Source organism: Cervus elaphus, chromosome 18 (genome assembly GCF_910594005.1).
Source record: "Cervus elaphus chromosome 18, mCerEla1.1, whole genome shotgun sequence".
In the NCBI taxonomy this organism is placed as follows: Eukaryota; Metazoa; Chordata; class Mammalia; order Artiodactyla; family Cervidae; genus Cervus; species Cervus elaphus.
The window spans coordinates 32,590,533-32,610,220 of record NC_057832.1 but is presented as its reverse complement, the minus strand read 5'-3'; the positions used below and the strand labels follow the sequence as shown (position 1 = coordinate 32,610,220).

General features: G+C 37.3%; 1 protein-coding gene across 4 annotated transcripts in view; it reads left to right on the top strand.

The window, feature by feature from the left end:
• DGKB (diacylglycerol kinase beta) overlaps positions 1 to 19,688 on the top strand; it is an 809,350-nt gene that overhangs the window by 201,156 nt on the left and 588,506 nt on the right. For all 4 annotated transcript variants that reach the window (XM_043872850.1, XM_043872849.1, XM_043872848.1 and 1 more), the window contains one exon: positions 16,807 to 16,856. In XM_043872850.1, coding sequence (XP_043728785.1) covers positions 16,807 to 16,856 — 50 coding nt within the window. The remainder of the gene's footprint in view (positions 1 to 16,806; positions 16,857 to 19,688) is intronic.

The following is a 19,688-nucleotide window of genomic DNA, read 5'->3' as shown; positions in this document are numbered from 1 at the left end:
TCTTAAATGCCAAATATGAGAGTTTCATTTCTAGAAACTGACTCTGAATATTATAATTAAAGAATAGCTATTTTCCTTCTAGCATGTAGCAGGCATTTCTGATAGAGAATTTCAATCTAGTTGAAAGGAAATACGATCTCTTTAATAAAATACAGTTACTGAGCTCTCTCTGGTGGCCGACTGTACTCATTGCAAGGCAGGAAAATACTTTTTTTAAACCTTTTCTGTAAGCCCAATCATTTAATAATCTATTCTGTCGGTAAAGTCCTTGCTACATAGAGAGCTGGTGGTTTGTTCAGTAATCTGATTAGCCTGGTTATATTAGATAGCATTAAAATGAATTAAACATTCTTGCTACTGGAATGATAGTAAAGACAATGAATCCTAAATTTGATATTTCTAAATCAAATATAGAATATTATGACAGTTCAGAATTATGTTTAGGTAGCATGCTTGGTTAAATTTAATGATAACTTTTTTATAATATTTCTGTTACTAATAAAGAATTTAATATATGATTATTTAAGTCACACCTGCTTAGGTTATGAATAAACCATATTAACATCATTCTTTAAATACATATTTATTAGTTCTAAATGTTGAATATTTGCATTTCAAGATTTATTTGTATTCCTAAGAACCTGTAGAAATCTCTCTCATTCCAAAATAAATATTAATGTTTAGTGAATTTCTATTGAAGTAAAGGCCAGCAAGAAAGTTTTCTCAGGTGTTATCAGGACCAGGTTTGGGATGATGTTAAAACTCCAAAGACAAATATTCTATTCCAGGTCTGAGAATGAATAAAGACAACATCACTTCTCCTAACACAGTCTTTCTGTTCCAGTTTAATTATTTTTAGGTCAACTAGAAGTATTTTGTTTTTAAGGTAGAATTCCTAAGAGGTATGTTTTGGTATGTTTTAAGTTCTCTGTTTGAATCTTTGAATCCATAGTCTTTGTCCACTATTGCAAGGCAGACTGTTAACCCAGGAGTGATTCAAAAACGTGTGATGAATCAAGTCAAACCTGACCTGCCACTTACCTTTCTTCAGTGTTATCAATCCCCTTCTCTCGGTTCTTTGAGTTTTCCAGCTCTTTTTTGAGCTTATCACTTTCAGTTGCATTTTCTTTTTGTCTTAACCATATCTTTAGCTTTTCCTCATAGATAGATCTGTTAGCTCCTGACATGACTGCTGTGGTTTTCACCAGGGCTGCAAAGTAAATGCATTTCCATTTCAGAAGCACACGAAGGTACCAGCTATGCTGTGGTTTTCTTCTCTACCACCCTCAGGCTTGGAGGACCTTCACCTGGTTCTTACTCATCTGGACCTTGTGTTTCTGTCTGGTTTTTAAATGCCAGTGCTTGGCTTCTTGCTCTACCAATTAAATCAGACACCCTTTCTTTCATGTACTTCCCTAGCCATGTACTTATACATCTTTGCTTTCACAGTTGCATGTTTACAAATTCCTAACATTCATATGTTTTATTACAGATTCTGAAAAGTTTTTCAATACGTTTTTTAAAAATTTAATGGTTGTTAATTTGTGTGCCTGTGTACTTAGTCACTCAGTCGTGTCCGACTCTTTGAGACCTCACGGACTGTAGTCCCCAGGCTCCTCTGTCCATGGCATTCCCCAGGCAATAACACTGCAGTGAATTGCCGTTTCCTTCTCCAGGGACTCTTCCCAGCCCAAGAATCGAAACAGCATCTCCTGCAGTTCTTGCACTGCAGGCGGATTCTGTATCATTGAGCCATCAAAGAAAATCCTGGGTAGTTAAATTAATACATACTTATTTACAAAATGGTTATGACTTATTAAACACAATATGTACTAGAGAGAAGAAACTAAGAAAATTAAAATTAACACAAAAGTGGATATGATGAAGCACCTGATAAAATTAACTTTTGCAGCTGAGTGTTGTTTTGGAATCTCGGTTTTCAAGTAGCTAAGTAATAAAGGAGTAGGGACACATTGCCTTAGGTCAGAGATTCTTGAACTTTATCATATGTAACAATCACCTGCAGGACTTATGAACACACTTACTGGGCCCCAACTCCAGTATATGTCATTCAACAGGCTTGGAATGGGATTTTAGAATTTTCAGGTCATGCTTATGTGGCAGGGACCACATTTTGAGAAGTACTGGTTTATGCAATTCCTTTTGTCTAATGAAAATACGTAACACACACACACACATACACAGGCACACAATTCACCTGAAACTACAATTGCTTCTTGAATTATCGGTGACAGTATTTGATATGCTTTTACCTGGATTATTACAGAAGGAAATGGCAACCCACTCCAGTATTCTTGCCTGAAGAATCCCATGGACAAAGGAGCTTGGCAGGCTACAGTCCACGGGGAGTAGTCCATGGGGACACAACTGGGTGACTTTCACTTCACTTGCCTGGGTTATTACATAAATAAATGGCACTGTTTTAAATTTCTTCCCCCCACAAAACAATGTTTTATAAATCTATTCAGTGATTGCTGCCACTTCTAATCTCTTCACCTCTCTTCTCTGCCAGGCATTTACAAATTGTTTATAAGAAAGCAATTTTTTTTTTTTCCATTGAAAGGAACCTAACAAACCAAAGCTCTTGAACTTTCCCCTGATTACATCATCTTCAACTTGCTTTCTGTCACTGATCCTTAACCCAATCCTAATGCCCAAATGTGGGCTTTGCAGGTACTGAGACCCCCTGATCAGTACAAGGTATTTATTCACCTGCTCCCATGCACCCTTGGAAAGTATGTGTGCATGCATGTGTGTGTGTATCCTGAAGTTGTGGAGGAATTCTATTTTTATGTCTCCTTGTTGGCACAAGTTACCAACCATCCAGACACATCAGTTCAGTTCAGTCGCTCAGTTGTGTCCGACTCTTTGCGACCCCATGAACTGCAGCACGCCAGGCCTCCCTGTCCAACACCAACTTCCTGAGTCCACCCAAACCCATGTCCATTGAGTCGGTGATGCCATCCAACCATCTCATCCTCTGCCGTCCCCTTCCTCCTGCCCCCGATCTTTCCTAACATGAGGGTCTTTTCAAATGAGTCAGCTCTCCACATCAGGTGGCCAAAGTATTGGAGTTTCAGCTTCAACATCAGTCCCTCCAATGAACACCCAGGACTGATCTCCTTTAGGATGGACTGGTTGGGTCTCCTTGCCGTCCAATGGACTCTCAAGAGTCTTCTCCAACACCACAGTTCTAAAGCATCAATTCTTTGGCACTCAGCTTTCTTTATAGTCCAGCTCTCACATCCATACATGACCACTGGAAAAACCATAGCCTTGACTAGATGGACCTTTGTTGGCAAAGTAATGTCTCTGCTTTTTAAAATGCTGTCTAGGTTGGTCATAACTTTCCTTCCAAGGAGCAAGTGTCTTTTAATTTCCTGGCTGCAGTCACCACCTGCAGTGATTTTGGAGCCCAGCAAAATAAAGTCTGTCACTGTTTTCACTGTTTCCCCATCTATCTGCCATGAAGTGATGGGACTGGATGACACATAGATGAGAACATTGTGCCAGGGCCAACTTGCCCTCTTCCCCTTAAGCCCACAGCAGTGCTTTATGGAGAGTCATTCAGTACATCCCTCTTAGCGTCTCCTTATATTCCTCAAATTCTGTGACCTCACCTCCATTTTATTTCAGCACTCACTTTTAATGCTATACCCTAAAACCTGTAGGGCTTCCCAGGTGGTGCTAGTGGTAAGGAACCCGCCTGTCAATATAGGAGACAGAAGAGACACAGGTTGGATCCGTGGGTCGGGACGATTCCCCTGGAGGAGGGCGTGGCAACCCATTCCAGTATTCTTGCCTGGAGAATCACATGGACAGAGGAAGCCTGGCGGTCTACAGTTCATAGGGTCAAAAAGGGTCAGACACGACTGAGACGAATTAGCACACATGCACAAGCCTTGTAATTTCCAAAGACTACTCTTAATTCTAAAAATTTAAATTCTGGGATTTTACTTGTACCACGGCCTGTGTTCACTTAACTTACTTTCCAACTTTTAATTTAAATATTTATAGCACAATTCTCAAGAACTTGGACCCTTCATTTCACTAGTTGAATGAATCTTAGCTTTGACCCGGACTATCTTAGTGATCTGGGCACATGTGTAAAACCTCTCAGACCTTAGTTTCCTCAGCTGTAAAACTGATATGATAATAATGTCTATCTTGTATGTTTCCTACAAGAATTAAATGAACCATTATTTGCTCACGTAAATTCCTTTACATTTATGTGAATATTAAGTTCAATAAAAATGAGAATTCTCAGCCTTTGACCACTTCCTCTTGAGCTTGCCTGCTTTCTTTGCATCTCCCACCCCATCATGTAAAGACCGATTCATCATCTGTGGGGTCAACCATTCCTTCTCACTTAGGTTCCGACAATCCAGTTTATTTGCTAATATACTAAGCTGCCAGAGATATTGTGAAATAAAAATACAATTCAATGGATGTAACTCTACTCACAAACCTCAGCTGGCCTTCAGTGCCTCTGGTGTTTCTCTAATCATTGATTTTACTCTAGTTAGAAGTTCATTTAGGTGTTTTGTTACTTCATCACCTACTACGTAATCATCATTTCACTGAGCTGTGAATTCTTATAACTTCCTCTCGTTTTACCCAAAACTTGTCAGCCTCTACGCCTGTACTTTCCTCTTTCTCTTCTGACTCAGGATGAATGTGTGCCTTTGATCATTCCCTACTGAGTAACACACAAAAGTGAGCCCTTAACTTAGCATCCATATACAAATCTAGATCCACAATTTGACCCCAACTTAATTGTCCCATCTTGCATTTGGCTTTGACTTGTATAAAAAGTCCCAGGCTCATGAATCTCCTTTTTAATCACTGGATAAACCTGGAGCTTTTCCAGCTTCATGCCCTTGCTTAAAATGTGCCTTTGCTAGATGTGTATATGTTTTCCACAGTATATTAGATCCATTCTGTGCATACGTGCTAAGTAGCTTCAGTTGTGTCTGACTCTGTGCAACTCCATGGACTGTAGCCCGCCAGGCTCCTCTGTCCATGGGATTCTCCAGGCAAGAATACTGGAGTGGGTTGCCATGCCCTCCACCAGGGAGTCTTCCCAACCCAAGGATTGAACTTGCGTCTCTCATGTCGCCTGCATTGGCAGATGGGTTCTTTATCACTATCGCCATCTGGTATAGTCGGCACTTAAAGTCCTGCTCACATCATGAATCGTGTTGCCATCTCTAATTGAAGTATTTCACTCTCCTTCCTTGCACCCTTATGCTGGGTATAACTTCCCATTCTTAGTACCTACCACTTGTGTCTGTGTATTTTTCAAAAGATAGATGCTCGATTAAGGATAGTTAAATGTAACTGAAGACTATGGGCGCTTGACAAGAGAAAAATAATGGAAATTATTGAAGGTATCTCAGATAACCATTATATCTACTACTGTGGGCAAGAATCCCTTAGAAGAAATGGAGTAGCCATCATAGTAAACAAAAGAGTCCTAAATGTGGTACTTGGATGCAGTCTCAAAAATGACAGAATGATCTCTGTTTGTTTCCAAGGCAAACCATTAAATATCACAGTAATCCAAGTCTATGCCCTGACCAGTAATAATGAAGAAGCTGAACATTCTATGAAGACCTAAAAGACCTTCTAGAACTAATATCCCAAAAAGATGTCCTTTTCATTTTATGGAACAGGAATGCAAAAGTAGGAAATCAAGAAATACCTGGAGGAGTAACAGGTAGATTTGGCCTTGGAGTACAAAACAATGCAGGACAAAGGCTAACAGAGTTTTGCTAAGAGAACCCACTGGTCATAGCAAACATGCTCTTCCAATGACACAGGAGAAGACTCTACATATGGACATCACCAGATGGTCAATACCAAAATCAGTTTGATTATATTCTTTGCAGCTGAAGATGGAGAAGCACTATACAGTCAGCAAATACAAGACTGGGAGTTGACTGTGGCTCAGATCATGAACTGCTTATTGCCAAATTCAGACTTAAATTGAAGAAAGTAGACTATTCAAATATGACTAAATAAAATCCCTTACAATTATACAGTGGAAGTGACAGATAGATTCAAGGCATTAAATCTGATAGAGTGCCTGAAGAACTATGGATGGAGGTTTGTGACATTGTACACGAGGCAGTGATCAAGACCATCCCCAAGAAAAAGAAATGCAAAAAGGCAAAATGGTTGTCTGAAGAGGCCTTACAAATAGTTGAGAAAGGAAGAGAATCTAAAGTCAAAGGAGAAGAGGAAAGATATACTATTTGAATGCAGAGTTCCAAAGAATAGCAAGGAGAGATAAGAAAGCCTTCCTCAGTGATCAGCGCAAAGAAATAGAGGAAAATGATAGAGTGGGAAAGGCTAGAGATCTCTTCAAGAAAATAAGAGATACCAAGGGAACATTTCATGCAAAGATGGGCACAATAAAGGACAGAAATGGTATGGACCTAACAGAGACAAAAGATATTAAGAAGAGGTGGCAAGAATATACAGAACTGTACAAAAAAGATCTTCATGACCTAGATTACCACAATAGTGTGATCACTCACCTTGGGCCAGACATCCTGGAGTCAGAAGTCTTGTGGGCCTTAGGAAGCATCACTTTGAACAAAGCTAGTGGGGGTGATAGAACTCCAGTTGAGCTATTTCAATTCCTAAAAGATGATGCTTTGAAAGTGCTGCACTCAATATGTCAGCAAATTTGGAAATCTCAGCAGTGGCCACAGGACTGGAAAAGGTCAGTTTTCATTCCAATCCCAAAGAAAGGCAATGCCAAAGAATGTTCAAACTACTGCACAGTTGTACTCATCTCACACGCTAATGAAGTAATAATCAAAATTCTCCAAGCCAGGCTTCAACAGTACATGAACCATGAAATTCCAGATGTTCAAGCTGGTTTTAGAAAAGGCAGAGGAACCAGAGATCAAATTGCCAACATCTGTTGGATCACTGAAAAAGCAAGAGAGTTCCAGAAAAACATCTACTTCTGATTTACTGACTACTCCAAAGCCTTTGACTTTGTGGATCACAACAAGCTGTGAAAAATTCTTGAAGAGATGGGAATATCAGACCACCTGACCTGCCTCTTGAGAAATCTGTATGCATGTCAAGAAGCAACAGTTAGAACAGGACATGGAACAACAGACTGGTTCCAAATCGGGAAAGGAGTGCATCAAGGCTCTATATTGTCACCCTCCTTATTTAACTTATATGCAGAGTACATCATGAGAAACCCTGGGCTTGAGGAAGCACAAGCTGGTATCAAGATTGCCTGGAGAAATATCAATAACCTCAGATATGTGGATGACACCACCCTTATGGCAGGAAGCGAAGAAATGAAGAGCCTCTTGATGAAAGTCAAAGAGGAGAGTGAAAAAGTTGGTTTAAAGCTCAACATTCAGAAAACTAAGATCATGGTTTCTGGTCCCATCACTTCATGTCAAATTAATGGGGAAACAATGGAAATAGTGACACTATTTTTGGGGGGCTCCAAAATCACTGTAGATGGTGATTGCAGCCATAAAGTTAAAAGACGCTTGCTCCATCTCAGAAAGGCTATGACCAACATAGTCAGCATATTAAAAAGCAGAGACATTGCTTTGCCAACAAAAGTCTATCTCGTCAAAGGTATGGTTTTTCCAGTAGTCAGGTATGGATATGAGTGCTGGACCATAAAGAAAGCTGAGCACCGAAGAACTGATGCTTTTGAACTGGGTTGTTGGAGAAGACTCTTGAGAGTCCCGTGGACTGCAAGGAAATCAAACCATTCCATCCTAAAGGAAATCAGTCCTGAATATTCATTGGAAGGACTGATGCTGAAGTTGAAACCCCCATACTTTGGCCACCTGAGAAAGAACTGACTCATTGGAAAAGACCCTGATGCTGGGAAAGACTGAAGGTGGGGGAGAAGGGAACGACAGACGATGAGATGGTTGGATGGCATCACCAACTCAATGGACATGAGTTTGATCAAACTCCCGGAGTTGGTGATGGACAGGGAAGCCTGGTGTGCTGCAGTCCACGGGGTTGCAGAGTCTGACTCGACTGTGTGACCAAACTGAACTGATTGAAGTTATCAAATAATATTAATTTTACACTTTTTATTTAAAATATTTGTGATTCACTTTTGAGTTAGTGTTTATCAAATTATTGACGACTTAGCTAGAATAAGTTCTCAGTTAGCTTACAGTTGCTGAAAAAGAAATCAGTACAAAAATATCCAGAAAATAGTTAATTGCCATACAGATAATGAGAACTACCTGTATGTTAAAGTTACTGCTATGTCTAGTGACAATCTTTGAACTACTGAAAATTAACATTGAAAAGACCTTAGACATTATCTAGTTAACCTTCCTGTATTGTCAATGAAAAATCTAAAGCCCAGAGAGTTTGATTATTACTTATACCATGAGTTTATCTGGCTGTGACTAAAATGCATGATTTCTGGCCTGTTGTGTGTCTGTTAGTCATTCAGTCATGTCCGACTCTGAAACCCCATGGACAGTAGTCCCCTGGCTCCTCAGTCCATGGGATTTCCCAATCAAGAATACTGGATTGAGTTGCCATTTCCTTCTCCAGAGGACCAACCCAAGTGTCCTGCATTGCAGGCATCTCTTTTTTTTTTTTACTGTCTGAGCTATCAAGGAAGCCCCTCTGACTTGATGCTCTTTTTGTTTTGCAAAGCTGTCTTTCCTTTTTTAGATTATTGTTTCTATTGTAGAAAATAGGAAAAAGTATAACACCATTACCTTAAATGCCAAAACTCTAAGTACTATTTTTGCCACTGCCTCTATGGTTTATTAAGTAGGTCTTGAAATACATAAAACAGTAAAAAATTATGAGTTAAAGAAATTCTGGCTTAAATGTCTTTTAAAATATTTACTGTAATCTTTAAAAACAATTTCCATAATAATATTTTCATATCAATAACATATTATACAAAAAACAAAGAAATATTCAACACAAAGATAGATTAAAAACCTGCAAATCTCTTGGAAAACAAATTAATTCTAGATAGAAAGAATTATCCTCATATTACATAATGTGCCTTTCCTTTGATCTTTTAACCAAATTCATGTGTGGGCACATAATTGTTTCTATATAAAGTGTAATTGCATGAGCATAAAAATAGAAAAAAGTGGTTTAAATGAGTGATTGTTGTGATTTTGTAACAGGTACCCATCTTTGGAAGCTATCATGTTGACAGAATAATTTTAATATTGAGCTTAAATTATTTTTGCACCTAAAAATCTATGTCCTTATATATTGGCTTTAAAAATAAAACCTATTAGTTCAATAATTCACTTGACCTTGGAGACTAATGTATTTTTAAATTCTAACAAAAATAGGTTTATTATACTCTTTGAGGATAGGTATTAATTTTATCAATATTATTCAGGCATGATTTTAGAACAGAAAGTTTCTATAGGCTTACCAAGCCAAATAATTTTTATCTTCCATGATGTTAACAACTGCCTTATTTTCTTTTTTGATTAGTTTTTCTATTCCTATAAAACTAATTAATTTTCAAGTCTTCCACCCTAAATTCTGGTTTAGAAACTTGTGCTCTTCATCTGTTCCCTCATCTTTTCATTGTTAGTTACCTTCCCCTTTATCTTAATTGCTCAGTCTTTGAAATCACTGTTTTTAGACGTTAGAGTTCCAAGACAGAACTTTGAATTATAATATTGTTAAACTTTTCAACTTATTTTCTTTTGTCTTTTACTTGACATCTGAGACATCTGCTGCAGGCTTCCAAAGTGGCATAGTGGTAAAGAGTCAGCCTACCAGTGCAGGAGATGAGACACAAGAGATGGAGGTTTGATCCCTGGGTTGGAAAGATCCCCCGGAGGAGGAAACAACAGCCCACTGTATATTCTTACCTGGGAAATCCCGTGGACAGAGGAGCCTGGCGATCTACAGTCCATCGGGTCCCAAAGAGTTAGACATGACTGAGCACATCTTCTACATCTATGATGACTTTTTTTTTTTCACTCTTTTTAGCATAATTTGCACATCACAGAGAATCCATTTTGTTCTCAGCACCGTCCTTATTTACCTTTATTATTATTTCATAGCTTGAAACTTTCCTCTTAGTTATAAGATCCCCCTTCCTCCTTTCCTGCTTCCTGGTTTCTTCCAAAATACTTTGCTTTGATCTGAAACAGCTGCTTGGTACTTGTGGGTAGGTGGGTGAGGTTTAAGTCTGACTCATGAGAGATGAGGAAGGGGAAATTAACTTTTCTCAGTGTTCACTGTATACACCTTCATGGGATTACAGTCTGTTTGGTATGAGACACCTACCGTCAGAATACCTGAATACCCTGAGCTCAGAGCCCCTGTGGTTTGACTGTTGTAAAGGTCAGAGATCCAGTATCCTATAAGTTAGGGGGGTTGGCATACCCTCAGGTCCAAGGTGTCAGGGGTTACATTTAAAAGGACTAATTTCTCTTCATGAAAAATATGAATTAGTTTCCCTTTCTGTGTGAATCTGTGCCCCCTCTTCACCGCCAGCTTAAGTTTATATTTCTTAGGTTTCTCAGTCAATCACTATGTGTTATCCAGCTTCTAAAACTTTATGATTCTTATTTCCCCTCATGTTTTCTTTGTACTTGGGGGTTTATGCCTGTTTCATCCCTAATTGTTGCCAGTGGACTTGCAATAGAAAGATAACATAAATACACATGTTTAATATTTTATATTTTGCATAACCCCACTACAATTTTGAATTAGGAAAGTAGACTTACCTTTGAAAAGAAGTTTTAGAATTCCTCTCTCTCCTCCAGGATCAAAGAAAATTTTTGTCTTTGATTTATACTTGATGAGATTTAGACTATTGGATACTTAGTGCTCAATATATGTATGTTTTTTTTTATTGCTATAATAACTGAAACTTGAAGTTCTCCAGCTTTCTTCCCTGATGAATTTGAATTTGTAGACAGCCCTTAACTCCTGTTAAAGTGTTTAGAAATCAAGGCTAAAAATATACTAGGGCTTCTATTTCATTCAGTAGTAACATTGTTTCTGAGTCCAAGCTTCCTCTGCTTGCCTATGACAGGCCAGTAGATCTGAGATAGGAGGTGTTGAGGCAAGGAAAATGACTTTATTTGGAAAGCCAGGTGACTGAGAAGATGGCAGGCTACTGCCTCAAAATAACTGTCTTATCAGGGTCTGGATGCCAGGTTCTTTTATAGATCAGAGATGGTGGGGTCAGGGAAGGTGAGGAAGCAAAGTAAAATGGCTATTAATCTTGCAAACATCTTCTAGAATGGCAAGCCTCTGGCAGGGGATGTGTTAATTTCTTCCTTCCTGCCAATTCCAGGGGGACCTAGTTCTGAACAAAGACACTTTAACAGGCAGGTGGAGGGGCAGGATTCTCTGAGGCAGGCCATTCTGTGATAATAACAACAAAAACAACTAAAAGCAAGTCAAAGAAATAGTTCCAACATGGAGTCAGAATTGGCTGCTTTTCTGCAACAAAGTGTTTTCAGATCAACTTTCCTGCTCAAAACAACCAGAACATTTAAACTCTATATTAAAAAAAAAAATTGTAAGTTTTAGGAAACTTATCAAGACAAGGTTGTCCAACTTGTGGGTCAATTTCGTGGGAGTGGGGAGCCAGGTTTTTGCCACTATTTTTAAACTGTAATTTCTTAGATGGCTGAGAGGCTGAAAAGGTAATGAGCTTTGGTAGACAAATCTTGGGGAAAAAATTTGAATTCTGGAGTCTTTCTAGCAAGTATATTATGCTTCTAAGCGTGGTTTAAATTTCCAGTTTCTTTATAATGGATAATTTTGAGTACTTTGTTATGATCAACTACTCATACATCTTCCTTTTTTGAAATCTTATGCTTGATTTTTTTCCCTCTTTTTACTTAAAGGCATTGTTTTTAATTACTGAGCTATATGGTCTGTTCAGAATCTAGAAACAAGTCCTTTGCTATATATATGTGTGTGTTCTGAAAATATTTTTTTCAAATCTGCAGCTGACTTATTTTCTTAATAGTCTTTTTTTTTTGATGAACAGAAGTTCTAATTTTGATGAATTTTAATTTACCTACTAAAAAATACAATATTTGATGGTTCATATTGGCTTACATTGAGGTTATAAGGATGTTGTGCTATATTTTCTTCTAGAAACTTTAAAGCTCTGCCTTAATGTAATTCCGTTCGAGCTAATGTTCATACTTGGTGTGAAGCAAGGGTCATGGTAACTTTTTCAGTATGAACATCCATCTGTTCCATCATCATTTTTTGTAAAGACTTCTCATTGAATTGTTTTGGCCCTTATTGACCATACATGTATGGATCTCTGTCTGTCCTCTATAGCTCCCGTTGTTTTATTTGCATAGTCAGTATGCCACTGTCCTAATTCCTTGGATTTTCCCAACTCTTGAAGTTAGGTGATGTAAATCCTTCAGATTTGTGTTTTGTTGTTTTTTTTTCAAAGTTGTTTGGATATTCCAAGTTTCTTTTTTTAATTTTTATATATTGTGCTTAGTCGCTCAGTCCTGTCCAACTCTTTGAAACCCTTTGGGCTGTAGCTCACCAGGCTCCTCTGTCCATGGGCTTTCCCAGGCAAGAATACTGAAGTGGATTACCCTTTCCTCCTTGATGGGATCTTCCAGACCCAGGGATTGAACCCAAGTCTCCTATGTCTTCTGCATTGCCTGAAGATTCTTACCTGCTGAGTCATCAGTCATGTGACTATTTAAAACAAAGCTGCTGTTATTTTTGCTGAGACTGTCTCCATTATATGGAACAATCTGAAGGATTTACATTTTAATGATATTAAATGTTCCAATTCATTAGCATAATATATCTTTTCATTTATATAGGTTTTATGTAGTTTTTCTTGGTGAAGTTTTATACATTTTGCACAAAGGTCTTGTCCAACTCTTGATAAATTTTTCTTATGTATTCAGGTTTTTGGATATTATTTTAAAAGATATATTTTATGTTTCAATTTCTAGTTGTTCTTTTCAAGTAATAAAACTGCAATTGTCTTTTTATCTTACCACATCACTGAATATGTATACATATATATATTTATATGTAAACATATATATCAGTATTTATACATTATAATTTCTAACATAATACATGTTATATAAGATGTACTACTTAACATAGTTATATAAGTTCTAATATATATATATAATAAATATGATATATATGTTTTAATGTAAGACATATCTACATATATATATGATGGGCTTCCCTGGTAGCTCAGGTGGTAAGAGCAGGAGACCCAGGTTAGATCCCTGGGAAGATCCTCTGGAGAAGGGAGTGGCAACCCAATCCAGTATTCTTTCCTGGAGAATTCCATGGACAGAGGAGCCTGGTGGGCTACAGTCCATGGGTTCGCAAAGAGTCAGACATGACTGAGTGACTAACACTTTCATATATATATATTACATATTTGTTATGTAAGTTCTAATACATATGTAAGTTCTTATATATATGAAATATGTATTTTATACATAAGTTCCAATTCGTTTTGATGATTGAATAGAATTTTCTAAACATACAAACACATCATTTGTAATTAAAGATAGGTTTAATAATTATTTTCTTACATGTTTGCCAGCCCCTCGCTGCTCTGTGCACAGACAGTACCTTTCAGTGTTAACGCTGTCAGACACCCTTCTCTTCCATTACTACTGCTGCCTGTCGTCACCATGGATTATGTAAAGGTCCTTTTTCTTGGGTCACTGCCATCTGATTGATCTAGGCTTGTGCTTCTGATTGGTAGAGGCTGCCCCTTGTGCAAACTCTATTTTCAAGTCAGGCTACTGAAGAAAAGGTATCTGACTTTTCATCTGTTATGGTGCTTAATAAAGTCTGAATTTTAGAATCTAGGAAGAAATTTCAGATGCTGCCCAAAATGAATGACAGATACCCACACATTCACACCACTTGTGTGTGTGTCTTTGAGCTCATATTTCCACGAAAACTTGCCAGGAGGCATAGGTTTTCCACCTTGCTGAGCTGTATGAAATTGTTTGGCATTTGCTTAATCCTTATTCCAATAAGGATTAACAGAGTCACAACTGTCCCTTGGGACATCGTTACCCCCTTTCTAGATTCCATATATGTGTGTTAATATACTGTATTGGTGTTTTTCTTTCTGACTTACTTCACTCTGTATAATAGGCTCCAGTTTCATCCAACTCATTAGAACTGATTCATATGTGTTCTTTTTAATAGTTGAGTAATATTCCATTGTGTATATGTACCACAGCTTTCTTACCCATTCATCTGCTGATGGATATCTAGGTTGCTTCCATGTCCTGGCTGTTATAAACAGTGCTGCGACGAACATTGGGGTGCATGTGTCTCTTTCAATTCTGGTTTCCTCGGTGTGTACGTCCAGCAGTGGGATTGCTGGGTCATATGGCAGTTCTATTTCCAATTTTTAAAGGAATCTCCACACTGTTCTCCATAGTGGCTGTACTAGTTTGCATTCCCACCAACAGTGTAAGAGAGTTCCTTTTTCTCCGCATTCTCTCCAGCATTTATTGTTTGTAGACTTTTTGATAGCAGCTATTCTGACCAGCGTGAGATGGTACCTCATTGTGGTTTTGATTTGCATTTCTCTGATAATGAGTGATTTTGAGCATCTTTTCTTGTGTGTGTTAGCCATCTGTATGTCTTCTTTGGAGAAATGTCTATTTAGTTCTTTGGTCCATTTTTTGATTGGGTCACTTATTTTTCTGGAATTGAGCTGCAGGAGTTTCTTGTACATTTTTGAGATTACTTCTTTGTCAGTTGCTTCATTTGCTATTTATTTTCTCCCATTCTCAAGGTTGTCTTTTCACCTTGCTTATAGTTTCCTTCATTGTGCAAAAGCTTTTAAGTTTAATTAGGTCACATTTGTTCATTTGCTTTTATTTCCGTTACTCTGGGAGGTGGGTCATAGAGGATCCTGCTGTGATTTATGTCGGAGAGTGTTTTGCCTTTGTTTTCCTCTAGGAGTTTTATAGTTTCTGGTCTTACATTTAGATCTTAATCCATTTTGAGTTTACTTTTGTGCGTGGTGTTAGAAAGTGTTCTAGTTTCATTCTTTTACAAGTGGTTGACCAGTTTTCCCAGCACCACTTGTTAAGGAGATTGTCTTTTCTCCATTGTATATTCTTGCCTCCTTTGTCAAAGATAAGATGTCCATAGGTGCGTGGATTTATCTCTGGGCTTTCTATTTTGTTCCATTGAGCTATATTTCTGTCTTTGTGCCGTACCATGCTGTCTTGATGACTGTAGCTTTGTAGTATACTAGAAAATCTTGAAATGCACGGTATCTATTTTGTGATAAGTTTTTTTTTCTTCCTGAATTTTATTCTTATTTAGTATATAAGAACAATTATCATGGTTTGCAAGATATTTATGTCATTTAGCAAGCATAATATTGTATCCTTTAATTTAATAGCTATACATTTTCCCCTTACTTTTCAACATCTTTAAAGTCTGTTTCCATTTTATAATAAATAGGTCATCATAGCTAGTTTGGTAGCATTTTTTTTTTTTCCTTTTAGTGATATGCAGGCTAGTTTTCATCACTGACTCAATGGGCATGAGTTTGAGTAAACTCCAGCAGATAGTGAAGGACAGACAGGGAAGTCTGAAGTCCTGCAGTTCTTGGGGTCACAAAGAGTTGGACATGATGTAACAACTGAACAAGAACAGTAGGCTAGTTTTGCATCTTATAAATATCTTAGAATTTTTGAAATATAATACTTATTTTAAACATGAAAAATAATGAGTTACAGAGTAAAGTCATCTCATAACCATGTCTCCTGGTTGTCATTGCCTTTAGTTCATGTTATAAGCCTCAGACATCAAGACTCTTTGGGAAATTATACAAACCCAACACAAGCCCTCATTTCCACACCTCTATTTTTACAGCTGTGGCATTCTTCTCTTTATCTCAGCCCAGCACCTGCAGCCTTTTCTGTAGTCTTCTGGTGGTGTGTGAGCTCTTCAAGAGGTCCTTAGGCCAGCCATGGACCTCTGCCATCCTGCTTTCCTGAGCTCTCTGTGGTGGAGCCAACAGTATCTTTTTCATGTTTGATTTGTTCAAACATTGGTTACCCCATGAAACTACACCTTTGATTTAAACAAATATATCATTATACCCATGACAATAACGCAGTTTTGTTTCTGCATCTTCTGTCAGGAAAGTTCCCTTATTTTACACTAGTTTTTCCTTTCACATACTGTCTAATGATCAGTCAGATCAACGGCTTCTGTGTGTGTCATGACCTACAGCTTTTGTGTATGTCTGTGTGTGTCACCTTGCTTAACTTTTACAACAAATATGTGTCTTAGGACACGATGAGGATTCTCATATTATAGGTGAGAAAGCAGTGTTTGACTAAGCTCACATAATGGCGGATGGCAGTTTTCAGATTATAATTGATCTCCAGACCTGTAGATCAGTTATTTCTTCTTATCCACACTGTTCTTTAATATCCAGACTCTGAATGTCTAAACTCCTTCTCTTCTGGTATTTTTGAATTTCCATTTAATGATCTTGTAAGAAAATTTGAGCAAACAATAGCAGTTTACCATGATTTCTAGCTGAATAACAAAAATCAGTAGAACTTATATCTGATATCCAGTACTTTTATTAATGATTAATTCATCTTGAAAGCTTGCGAAATGATCCCATAAATCAACTACTTTAAGGTGGGGAGGGATTTAGTAGTATTTATTTCTGACAGAAAATAAATTTTCAAGAGTAGCATTGATCTTATTCACCTCTAATCTTTTTTTCAACACCTCTTTTATTTCTAGTTATGTTTCGCCTCTATGACACAGATGGAAATGGCTTCCTGGACAGCTCGGTAATTTTTTTCTTCAAATTTTCTGTGAAAATTTCAGAGTAGTTTGTTCTGAAAAATGCAATGAATAAATTTATATCTATTACCACAGAAGACACAATATAATTTCCATGCACTCATGCAGCATTTTTATCATCTGACTTTTTGAAAGCAAGTGATCTGAGGAAACTATTAGGATTATAGCTGTTCTATTAAATAAGTTTACTACAAAAAAGTGACTTTTTATATAAAGAAAGATAAAAAAGACTCCAGCCCTGTCTGAATAAAGTATAAGAGAAAGATGAGGCCAATGCTCTAAAAATATATCTATATATATATCAATGAGTGTTGACACTTAGGAAAATATCAAGAATACAGGTAGAATTTAGAGGACTTATAAAGTCAGTTCAGTCATTTTATTATTTTCCCACTTTTTAAAGAGGCTTCCCAGGTGGTGCAGCGGTAATGAATCCGCCTGCCAATGAAGGAGACACAGGTTTGATCCCTGGGTTGGGAAGATCCCCTGAGGAAAGCATGACAATCCACTCCAGTATTCTTGCCTGGAGAATCTCATGAACATAGGAGCCTGGCAGGCTACAGTCCATGGGGTTGCAAAGAGTTAGACATGACCACACATAGCGCCCACACACGTTTTAAAAGTACTGTTAGTCACATATGTTGATAAAATAGGCAGTTATCTTTAAAACTGCTTTGGTAAACTTCCCTTTGAAAAACACCTTATCCAATTTTAAATCCAGCTTACACTCTATCTATAGTTTTAGTTATAAAAAGAAATAGAAGAAAATATAATCTCACAGAAAGCAATAAATAGATGTTTATTTTATTCATAATATAGGCGTATCATTCACAGCTTTCAGAGGAGTAGTTAGCTTCTTAGTTCTCAAATCAGAGCCTTATAAATACATCTGTTTAACATGGATGTATATATGTATTTCAGATGTATTTTCTGTCTAACATTTTGTATATTATATCTGTCCTATTGTATGAAGAAAATATAAGAATGTTACTAAAAGAGGGTCAGATTATGGAAATTTTGAAGTACATAGGTACATATAAAAACAAATGTTTTGATATACTGAATTCTGATTAAAATAAACACTTCTGACAACGAGTTTTTCTCATCATCTGATGTTCTTCCCAAAGGAAGAACTCAAACAGAATTTTGCAAGCAGAGCAAATAATTGTTGGACACACATTAATGTAACACTGCGTAGGATAATGGTACATTAGCTTCTCCACAGAGAGATAAAAATATATAATTCCTCATTTAGAAAATGACCACCAATCTGAATTGATGCTGTGATTGTGGGATTTCTTATGTTAGGGTATTTCTAATTTTTCAAATGCTGTTATCTTTAGTGCCTAGTACTGTTCAGTTTTCCAGTTAGGAATATTAAGCTGCATGATACATTAGCTTATTTTCTGGTGTCATTTCATGGCTAGGCATTTAGATTTCCTCTGCATATGTCAATATGCTTATTGTAACACTTCCGACTATACTAATGTAAATTTATTTTCAAATCAGATTTGTTCTAATTTTTTTAATAGTTCTATTACTTTATTTTAAAAAATTAATTTTTTAAAATAATTTTCTTTTTAATTAAAGAATGTGTCTTTACTAGACTTTTAGCCATGGGTTGGCAACTGATTTGAAAATCCAGTCAAATGCTTCTTTTGGTCTCTGGCCATTTTTTGGTTAACATTTAGTAGATTACTAACAATATTTATAATTATATTCTGAATATTATACAACAAGCTGAGGATAAATGTTTGATTATGATTGAATCAGTCATTTTTGTAAATAAAGCTCTATGGTTTTTGGCCACACAATTTTCTGCCCCAGGAGATTTCCTTCACTACCAGGTTGGAACTGCAATTCCAATGTCATTTTCTTAGAAATTTAAAGGCTTAGCTGTTCATATATTGGAGATACAGCAGAAGAAAATTAATACTTTGAGAAATGACCAGTGTGTCTAATAATACTAGTTAATGTTTATTGATTACTTGTGTCAGATAAGATCAATGTATTTTATACAATGTATTTAATCTTTGTAGCAACTCTATGAACAGGTACTATTAGCATATCCATTTTTACTGTTGAAGGAACTGAATCTTTGAGAGGTTAAATGACTTATCTGATATCACATGCCCATACAATAGCGCACCCCAAATAGTTTCAATTTCTCAAAACATATGCAGAGACTTCAGTGGTCCCAAATCATTGTTGTTTAGTCACTAAATCATGTCCACTTCTTTTGCAACCTCAAGGAGTGTAGCCCACCAGGCTCCTCTGAGCATGGGATTTCCCAGGCAAGAATACTGGAGTGGGTTGCCATTCCCTTCTCCAGGGGATCTTCCCAACCCAGGGATGGAACCTGTCTCCTGCATCTCTTTCATTGGCAGGCGGATTCTTTACCACTGAGCCACCAGGAAAGCCCAGTGAGGGGATTGGCAGAAGTAGGAAGGTGTATGTACACAAAGATAAAGCACCTGGAAGATTAGTTACACATACACACACACAAATTCTTGCCTCTAATTCCAAAGTAGTAGTGTTAATTGCTCAGTCGTGTCCAACTCTTTGCCACCCAACCCACTGTAGCCTGCCAGGTCCTCTGTCCATGGGATTCTCCAGGCTAGAATACTGGAGTGGGTTGCCATTCCCTTCTCCAGGGGATCTTCCAAACCCAGGGACTGAACCCGGGTCTCCTGTGTTGCAAGCAGATTCTTTACCCTCTGAGCTACAGTGAAGTCCTGATACTACCCTTGATCCTGGCCAGATGTGTTTACAATTTTTTCTTATCTGTAATAAATAAACACATTTGTATTTGCATTGTT